General features: G+C 39.5%; 1 protein-coding gene across 1 annotated transcript; it reads right to left on the bottom strand.

The window, feature by feature from the left end:
• Positions 1–4,177: 4,177 nt before the first annotated feature.
• ren (renin) lies at positions 4,178–9,307 on the bottom strand. Its single transcript, XM_079679726.1, has 9 exons — positions 9,113–9,307; positions 8,636–8,780; positions 8,083–8,206; positions 7,446–7,564; positions 7,129–7,325; positions 6,512–6,634; positions 6,279–6,420; positions 6,085–6,183; positions 4,178–5,308 (listed from the first exon to the last, which is right to left on the bottom strand). Exons 1-9 carry the CDS (start codon positions 9,187–9,189, stop codon positions 5,147–5,149), a joined length of 1,188 nt encoding a protein of 395 aa, XP_079535852.1. The 5' UTR covers positions 9,190–9,307; the 3' UTR covers positions 4,178–5,146.
• Positions 9,308–10,528: the final 1,221 nt, after the last annotated feature.

The following is a 10,528-nucleotide window of genomic DNA, read 5'->3' as shown; positions in this document are numbered from 1 at the left end:
TTCAACGCACGCCGCTGTGTGAACGGGCCATTAGACCAGCAGGGGTACCAAATCTATGCAAACTGCTGCAATAAGTACATTAATTAACTTGTCTCATCGATGTTTGTCTAAATGAATATGATAATATTAACAATCATATTATTCCTATCAGCTGTCAATCACTGCTATGATTCACATATTCATTTATTATTGAATATATATATATATATTTCTTTTTTTGGAGTTAATGATGAATGTTCCACAAGATGCTTGCTCACCCTCCTTCAAATTTGAAAGACAAGTAATTAATATCATCTATCAAAATTCAAAAGATTCAAAAGAACAGTTCAGCGCCCCACGACTACGGCAAACAGTTACAACCTTGACTTTACATCAGTTAGGGTTAAAAAACGTGTAAAACATATACATCGCTGCAGCTATTATCCAGTGGAAAGCCCTTACCTACTGGCCTAGTTAAATCAAAGTGGTTACTTTTTTTTGGCTGGGCTAGTCTAGTTTTACACACCATCTTATTTAGACTTTCTCAGGACTTAAAACTGTTTTTTGTGGGCAGACCCCCCAAAGAAAAAATATATATACACACATACAAGGTCATCATCTTAACAGTTGTTTATGATCATCCGTGAGCAGAGCATCAAGTTGGCATGCCTATAGAGTGGCGAAGTCCCTCCCCTTCCGGTGGACCTCCATGGGACCTTATTTCGGAAAAATTATGTATTGAAGTCAATGGAAATTGTTAACAACAGAGGTTGCTACATTATAACACACTTTCAGGAAAAGTCACGGACTGGGAGACTTTAATATGTTATTGAAAAAAGTTACATACAATCAAAAAACAGCTGCGGGTAAAATGTACCCGTTGGCGGTTCTAGTGTTCAGTAACCCAACATTTTAAACAGTAAGAGTAGTCATATTTTGTGAACCCTTTGAAGAGTACTGTCACACCGGTGTGATCATTTTATAATACACCATTTAAGCCCGAGGAAGAAATACTAACGCTAACGCTACATTAGCATCGCCAATCTTTTCTACTTCATGTTATCTGCACAAATGACATTAAACATTATCATTATCATTAGAAAATCAAAGGCAGGCATGCAGCTTTGCATGACATTCTTCTGGATGTGTTTCATTGTGGTGATAGTGAGGGTAGTCAATCCCTTTTTTGACAAGACAGTAGTGACGGCCATCTTGGTGACGTGTGTTGTTGTGCGAGACCAGAGATGTAGTTCATTGTGCGTTCCACACCACACAAAAAAATGTGTTACTTCACAGTTTTACAACACTTTTTTTTTTTTACGTGCAAAATTATCTTTTAAATTGACAAACATCATATGTGTAATTCGTGGCACAATTCAAACGGGATCGAAAGATAATCTTTCTCTCTCCATTGACTTCAATACATAATTTTTCCGAAATAAGGTCCCATGGAGGTCCACCGGAAGGGGAGGGACTTCGCCACTCTCAGCTGAATGCGGCGATTACCATGTTGTTCAGCAAAACGCCTCACAAATGTATTAAGATCCAAAGCGTTAGTGTGTTTTGATTCAATGCTGAGTGCAGCCAAAATTGATAGTCTCTTCTCTGTCATTATAGACCGCAAATACCTCATTCCTTGTTCGAATGCTTCTCGTTTTGCGCGGTCCTGTTCAAATGAAATCGCCGCCAATTATGTTTCCACGCTCGCGCCAGGGACGGGGGAGGGGTTACAAGGCTCGCGTCTTGTGCTGCATTCACTTGCACTCGAACATTAGAGATTTTCTCTCATAATTGTCCGATGAGCCACAACTTTTCTTTCAAAACAAAGCTGCCAACTGGGGTGGCAGGTGGGGTAGATCCGCCCCTGTCCATAGCCTTTATGTGCCTTTTATCTATTCTTATGTATGCCTTTGATCTATTATTGTAATATTATATTTTATTATAATGTTATGTTTGCTGTGAAGCACTTCGGTAAACCCTCTGTTTTTAATTAGTGCTATTTAAATAAAGTGGATTGGATTGGATTTACAATTGAACCTTTTACATACAAATCATGTGATCTACAAATAGAATAGAATGTAATGTTGCATAATGGAATGTTGTTAAAAATACCTCCACCCACAGCAGCAACAATACTACCATTCAGTTTTCTACTTACAACATCAATGTCAATAATTAAATAATCCAATATAATAATATGCAACTGGATGAGGTCTGTGTGTGCAATGAATCCTTTTTAATATAATTGAATCAAGAACACAATTAAAGTTGTGTACTTTCGCGAGAAATACCCATTAGAGTGCCACGTGTGCACTAATCTGCTCGTGAAAACAGTACTGTGCGTACAAATACACTAAGTGGTTGAGTAATATTTCCTGAAAAAAACTACAGTGCCCAGAAGTTTTAGGAAATGATGTAACCTTCATTAAAAATAAAACTATAACCACTTTTAGCACTTCTTCCATCATTGTGTTCTTCAAAGCGTTTGGGAACATTTAGATGGAAGAAGTACTCTAGTAGATTATTAACTTAAAGGTAGGGTAGGTAAGAATGGAGAAACCAGCTCGAGTGCGCTAGAATTTGAAAGTACGCAGCCGAAAAAAATCTGACCCTTCCTTACAGAGCCCCTCCTCCAATACACACGAACGCGCACATGATTAATGAGGGCACGAGATAAGTTTGTACACAGATGGAAGGCTGACAGGCAGGTAGGCCATCGGCCGGGCCGGCTAAAAATGATTAGTCTTGCTTTTAACAGTACTACGGCTTCCACAGATGGCATTTTTGTATGCATTTATTGTCAAAGCATTTACTATATGCATAGCTATCGGGATGTTAAGAGCATTCCATGGAATATAACAAAAAGTGTTTCTGAAGTGAATTACCTACCCTACCTTTAAAGGTCACATGTCATGCTTTTCCGGTTATTACCCGTCCCCTTGTGTGTTATGAAGGTTTTTCTGCATGTAAACGGTGTGCAGAGTCAAAACCCTCAAAGTACACCCTGTAGCGAGTAAAACTCTAACACAGAAAATACCTCCCCAAAACGCCTCGTTGGTAAAACGTCATCATGACGTCATCATCCATTTGATTGAGCTGCAGCCGTTTAGTGGAGAAAGTGAATACTGCTGAATACACATACTTTACAGAGATGCTTTATGCGAAACCAATGTGAGTTTGGAAAATTGCACAGTATTTTTCTGTTTCAGTATACCTCAACAGTGGAATTATGATCAGTGGAAATGGCCATGACATGTGAAAAGTAGCAATACTGCAGTGAACAAAAACTCAGTGACAAGTCCTGCATTCAAAATTGTAAGTAAAAGTACAAAAGTCTTAGCATCAAAATATACTTTAAGTACCAAAAGTAAAAGTACTCATTTTGCAGAATAGGCCATTGAAAGACCAAATACTTTTAGGGGTTTATTTTGATTATTTGTTGTACTACTGGGTAGCTTAATAAATAATAATGTGGTAGAAGGTGCAAAATAAATGTAGTGGAGTACAAAGGACAGCATGTGTCTGCTAGCTCCAGCTCCATATTGATGGGACACATATATTGGTGTCAATCTTCTCATCTAACGCTGGGCAAGAAATTGAATCGATTCATAATGTTCACAACGTATGAATTATATTATGTACAGTATGAGAGAACCCTCTGGACTTAAGACGAATGGAGGACGATTAATGATATTTGGCTTGAAATTATCATACATTTATAAATACTATGAAAAAGTACATCAATATGCAACGATGACAACATGTTAGAAACTTCCATTATTAATAGATGGAATTTGTAAGCAAGAGAGGGTGATTATTCAAGATTGAACGTTTTTGCAGCATATCAGTTTCAAGACTTGAGCTATACAAATATTTGGCAGTCACACTACAAGTTAGAGGTTACATTTTGAAGCATTTTGATTGTGCCGGCTCATTTCCAGCCTGAGTAGCTTTGTTGAACTATAGCCTATCGTAAGAAATGCTTAAGCAATGTTCTGATTGTGTTGATGAAATGCCAGTAAAGAGATATGCACTTTCACCTCACTGTCGACTGTCAACAGATACAATCTAAAAGAGGACAATTCATGGATGTGAGAGGAAGGAAGCATATGGCACTCTCACTGTCAAATCATTGAAGCATGAGAGGACTTTCTTAACCAATTTCGAGAAAATGAGACAAAAACATCTGACAACTGCATCTGCTGAATATGTGCCTTTATTGTTGTGTTATCTTGTGCCTCTTCTCCCTGCTACGTAAGCAGAAATAACCGTGTTTGTCAGGTCGATCCCTAAATCACAAACCAAGATGAATGTTTACTCCTTAAGGATTTTGTTGTTCAGAGCTTTTCATTATGAGCTTCAATGCCATACAAAAATAAAGAGTTTTACTCTAAACAGAGTTACTCGGATTACAAAAAGTAAAATGTTTGCTTTTTTTCAAAACAGAAAGAAAGACCATTGCTCAGTGAAAGGGACCACAGGTTGCACTAAAACTATAGAGCGGAAATAACTTTGTTTAGGAAATGTGTGACAATATATATGTCCCTCACTCCTACTGTAACTGATGGCTACCAAAGATAAAGCCCCATGTAAAGAAGCAACTTCTGTGGGAGAACAGCACCGTTACACATCACGCTGTGAAAATACTTCCATGACTACTGTGATATGGCTAATTAAATCTGCTACAGCAATTGGTTTTCAACTTCCCCATGATCACAAAATGCATTCGACACACTTGTAGGAAAACAATGCAGTTATTAATGCATTCTGGCTCGGGTCTAATTTAAATCCATGGAAACATGTTTATTCTTGTCAAGTCAGTACAACACATGTGTGGTTTTCCACTGTAGCTATGTGATCGTTTTAAGCACAGTCTCACACACAGACACCAGCACACACACACTTTGCATTTGCTGGAAGATGCGGCTTATAAATAAATAGAAAACGTTTAGAATGCATTCAGTGCATTTGTTACACATAATGCAAGATATAAGATGCTGATATTCCTAAATGTGCAATGCTCTTTACCTTTTATAAATATAACAGATATAGTTTGGTCATGAGTTACCGTTAAAACTAACCGAAGCGAAAAATGGATGAAGAGGAGATAGCAGCAAAGATAGAGAAAAAAGAAAACAGAGCAACATGGCTGAGGTTTATCTTCCCATCAGACTGCTGTAGCAAATCCTATCCGATTATTGCGGCGGTCAAACTCTGTGTAGTAGCGGGCAATGAAGTTGGCTCCCAAAATCCACATGGGGCCTGTAGGGGGCGGCACATCCAAGGCCCTGAAGGTGACGGTGCAGACGTCCGCTTCGATCTGGGTTTGCTGCAGCCACAAGGAAAAGTCTGATTTATAACAAGACACTATAAGAGTAGCATATATACAGTGAAAGAAGTAGCACTCAGATCCTTTACATTACTGCTATGGAAATAGTTTTGCACTCTCATTTGCACTATGTACATCATCTTTTTAATATATATATATCCTGCTTACTTGAAGTAAACGGTTATTTTGTGTTTTTTGGTAATTATTGAGTGTTCTTGTATTTTAAAGGTCCAGTGTCATGCTTTTCCGGTTATTACCCGTCCCCTTGTGTGTTATGTATGTAGCTTTTTATGCATGTAAACGGTCTGCAAAGTCACAAACCCTCAAAGTACACCCTGTAGCGAGTAAAACTAACACAGAAAAGACCTGTCTATGCTGCCCCAGAACGCCTCGTTGGAGATTTCTCTTTTTCCATTTTTTTCTTCCTGAGTATAGTGACGTAACGATACCCAGGTCCAAATGGACCAATCCGCGGAGCTCCTCTTGCAGACCCCACGCAGCAACCAGGAAACAACACCAGTAATCCAGCTCAAGCTGTCCGCTCCTTGAGCCTCAAAGGGCGGAGCAGCGAGCCCCGCAACGTCCCGCCAACACGGCACCCAGACCCCACACAGCATTCTCGTCTGTTTGACCTTACTGGTGTCATTTTCTGGTTGCCAACAAACGCCATTGTAACACATAATCACTGATGTTCACTTCTTGAGTGATTGTACTTGATTGCATTCCACAACTGCACGTTTATATAAATATGATTCAGTATGTATCATCCTTCTTACCCATAAGATATAGTCCTCCCAAGTGAGAGAGTATTCCTGTCCCCCCAGGTGGAAAGTGACACTGGGCAACGTCTTGACAGTGTTACAGTTGACTTTGTACTGATGAACAAAACAAATCAAAGGGTGATGACTTTTCTTTTACAGACTTTTACAACGTATCTGTGGGAAACCATGTTGCATGCTTAAAAACTTACTCCACTTTCATCCAGCTGCGCTCCGATGTTCTTCATCAGCGTGGACACAGAGGACGCCGGGCCTGTAATGTAGGAGGAGCCACTGTCGATCACTGCTGTGCAGCCCTCCGCACAAAACATCATCTCCATACCCACAGAAACCCTGGAAGCATGAAGGGTTGCACAATAAAACGTGTTGTTTCTTAATGAGTGCAAATACACATAATGTTTTATGAATTAAGAAAAATTCTCACCCTTTCATGTTGACTTCCCATTTGCCAGTCTCTTTAGTGTCCATGTAGTTAAAGTCTCCGCTGTAGTAATCTGGGTCTGTGCCACCAAGAACCAGCTCTCCACCTGGGGAGTGTTTTGGATCCCTGGAAACACATTTAAAAAACCGTTCCATGACCTCCCATGACCTCTCATACTTGTGAATTTTCCTAGAAAAATCCCAGGGAACCTTTATCATTTTCCCTCAACTGGTTTCAATGGACAAAACTGAGATTGATAAATAGAGAGTATGTGTTTTTTTCAAGTACTCGGTTATATCTACCAGATCCAAAATCAAGTCATATGATGTAATTTAATTTTAAAAAATCTTCAATTTTACCAGTAAGATTACAACATTTTCATAACAGATATTTAATAAGACAATATTATATTTCTATTTTGCAGTTAATAAATTCAATTATTGACAACGCTATGTTAAATCATTATTATTTTTGTAATCGTTGTTTCATTCAAAACAAACAAAAAAGTGTAATCTATATGTTCTTGCTAGCAGTGGAATATTTTTTTTATCTTACACATCTAACGATTTATCTTCTCTTTATTTCATACAAGCTGGATGAGTTTAGTGGATTTAACACACCTGCTGTAGTAGATAGAGAACACCTCTTCCGTGAGGACATGCTGAGACATGATACCGTCAAACACGGGAGTAATGCCGTCGATGGCCACGTTTGGGTAACCCATCCCCAGGACTCCATCAAACTTGGCAAAGATGAAGGGCATGGCAGACAGGGAGGCTGCCTCAGCAAACACCTGAACCACAGGGATCCCACCAACCTGCACACAAGCTCAGAGTCACATGTTGGGAGTGGAGGCCGTGGCAGGACATTAAAGAAACAGTTTGTTAGAAAATAAACAAATTCTTTGTTTTTATATACCTCTTAATGAACAACTCACCACAACCACATCCTCACTCAGAAATCCCCTGACATTCCCTGCAGCATACTGGATGGAAAAACCGGTTCCGTTCTCAACATAAGTGCGAGATTGGGAGGCATCGTATCTGTTGTGAGTGACTAAAAGTTCAAAATTCCTTTGAGTTGTCAAAGTAGTTTGGAAGCTTTATCAAACAATGATTCTTGAGTCTCATTTATATGAAAATAACAGTTAAAACTGCAATGACATTTCGTTTTTTGCCCGCTATGGGAAAAACCACACCAGTTGTAAACCACATTTAAGTTCATATCGTGAACTTTTACACATCCTTCAAATATGACTTTATCCTTCATGTGTTTCTCGGAAACTTGCAAATGTAAGCCCAACTTTCACTATCCTTTTGGTGTGCAAAGACTTCTGAGGAAAATATGTAATTCTTTAGCTGTTAATTAATCCACTTTCTTTGCCAGTTAGTTGCTAGTCTGTCAAAGAGGTGCTGAATAGGTAGTGGAATATTTGTGGAATACTTGGTTTTCAGAGCTTTTACCTTTAAAACAGGTGCCTGCAACAGTACCAAAACAGTAGAGTTTTTTCTCTAACAGGAAAGGCCTTATTGCAGCTGTAACTAAAAGTTATTTTCTGGGTCGTGGACACTTACAACAGGCGGTGGAGAAAGGTGAGCAGCTTTGCGAAGGCACCCACAGATTGGCGGAGCCGGTGTCAAAGACCACGTTGAACAACTGGGGTGGAGAGCCAATACTGATTTCCCCGAAGTACTGGGTCTATTAGAGATAATAAATACAATTATTCAGTTATGGTGATCTATTTCCTGACTTTCCTAAACCAGCTAATTCCTTTGTCGTTTTGATGTTGTTTGATGGTGTCTTTCAAATCCTTCTTTTATGCAGTTAACACAAATTGAATTTGAGGTATTTAACGATGCCACTGATGATACAATTATTACATGAATCAAAAGTTTCAATCTAAAGGCGATCGTATTTGCTGTTTTATTCTGTATGAAGTTTGGAGTTTGCAAAAGACAAGCTTCAAAGCCCATGGTTGCTTAAACCCTCAAAACTAAAGTGTCTTTTTTTAGCAGACATCAAATTAAATTACATGTGAGCATGTTGGTTTCTACTAAATTGAGCCTTCATAAAATACACAATAGATTTTCAGAAATGTTCTTTAAATAGTACACAAAATTATCTCACGTCTAAGTAGTTGGTTAGAGGGGTGGGAACAGTTCCGTTTTTGTCGTCTGTGCTCTTCTCGGCTAACTCATTTAGGATCTGCTCTGCTGAAACACCCATGTCCCTCAGTGTCTCTCGGATAGAGGGCATCTTGTGCAGGGAGATTCTGGAAACAGAACAGACATTATTAATGTCTTGCGGCAGAAACGTAAAGACTTTGTGACAAAAGAAGAAATACTATGTTTATATGAAGTACTATTTCCATGCTACATATCAACTACATATGCCTGGTCACCAACCCATTTTCACAATGATGCTTTAATAATACCAGAATGCTTGCTCTCAGCAAGAAAAATGAACAAAAACATATGTTAGCCTGAATGCTGAAAACAATCACTTTGACCAATAAAACATTTGTTTTCCTTTGTTTATTTTTGTTGTTTATGTCTTCTTGTTTTGTTCAAGCCAAGAAGACAGTTTTATATGAACAAGTCTCACCTTCTCAAGGCATGGGTCCATGTCACAGTCGAAGACAAAGCAACCAAAAACATCCAGTAATTCACCAACAGAGCCATGGTGATGACAGGTGGAAAATACAGACCAGAAATGGAGGCTGTATATGCAAAGTGGATTTTCCCAGGTTTGAGAATATTCCAGAATATCGAATATTATTAAAATGGCGGATATGGAAGCTGCTGCTCTCCCTCCCGTACTGCTGCCTCGACTCCCTTTATACCAAGTGCTCTTCCCCATATGCCTCACCTATATGCCACTGACTGTATGGGAGCTCTGCTGGGGGTGACCACTTGAAAACAAGCTCTGCTTTCCTCCTCCCAACCCCCTCTACCCTCCTGCCTTGCTCCCATAACCCTTACTGTGATAACCAGGTCCCTGTGAGAGGTCTGACCTTTGACCTCTTGAAAAACATTGAAGACAGAAAGCAGGGGTGCAGAGCTGCTGAGATTGCTGACGTCAGTAGGATGGACACCTTGTCTGCAGGGCCTGTGAGAACTTTTAGATTGATTGAAAGTTGACTGATTTGTTTTAAATTGCTTACAAATAAACGTTTGATTACATTTGATCTTCATCGATTTATACACAACTGTTTACGTATAACTTTAATTAAATGAGGTTTTATACAAAGGCTGATTTCGTGAAAATGTTATAATAGTTGAATGTAGATTGCAGATTGTCCTGCAGTTGATAACATTTAGCTTGCCTTGTCTGTTTTTGCCACAGCCTTCGATTCCATATCTGAAAAGCGGAGAGGTTTTACACCTCTCTGTTGACCTTCTGCTAGTGATTACTCTCATCATGCAATGTTCACTGCAGCTTGTTTACCACTCCAGTATTGATTCTCACAACACAGGCCAGGATGGAAGGACATGAAACATCTTTAACTTCAGTTCAAGGTTGATTTATATAGCCCAATATTACAAATGTTACATTTGTCTCAGTGGACTTCACAGTTTGTACAGAATATGACAATACGACACCCTCTGCCCTTGGACCCTCACATCGGACAAGGAGAAACTTCCAAAGAAACCTCACAGTTTATGGGGAAAATGGAAGAAACCTCAGTGAGAGCAAATGAGGAGGGATCCCTCTCCCAGGACGGACAGACGTGCAATAGATGCCGTGTGTACATTGAAAAGATAATACATTTACAACATAGCTCAATTTGTCATACCGTACATCTTGGCGTAGTGCTCTGACCGGACAACGCTTAGCAAGTTATCATTCGGTCCTGGTTCTCACCACTGGGTTATACAGCGGGGGGGTAATCACAGAGTATCTGACCTGTCAGGTTGAGGTTGTGTTTTAGTACTGTACCGACCACCCGGTATAGCAAGTAGATATGTGGGGGTTTCTGTCAGAGTGACGCCAGCGAGGTACTCCCTGTGGGCAGAGCTT

This window comes from Notothenia rossii, assembly GCF_949606895.1.
Source record: "Notothenia rossii genome assembly, chromosome: 4".
NCBI lineage: Eukaryota > Metazoa > Chordata > Actinopteri > Perciformes > Nototheniidae > Notothenia > Notothenia rossii.
This window is presented reverse-complemented; position numbering and strand designations above follow the sequence as displayed.

Excerpts from the sequence above, each read along its gene's own strand:
- ren (XM_079679726.1), bottom strand. The coding sequence starts at position 9,189 with ATGGCTCTGTTGGTGAATTACTGGATGTTTTTGGTTGCTTTGTCTTCG. Across the intron at positions 6,421-6,511 it reads TGGGAAGTCAACATGAAAGG|GGTTTCTGTGGGTATGGAGA; the intron begins GTGAGAATTTTT and ends TCATGCTTCCAG. Across the intron at positions 6,184-6,278 it reads CGCAGCTGGATGAAAGTGGA|TACAAAGTCAACTGTAACAC; the intron begins GTAAGTTTTTAA and ends TTTGTTCATCAG.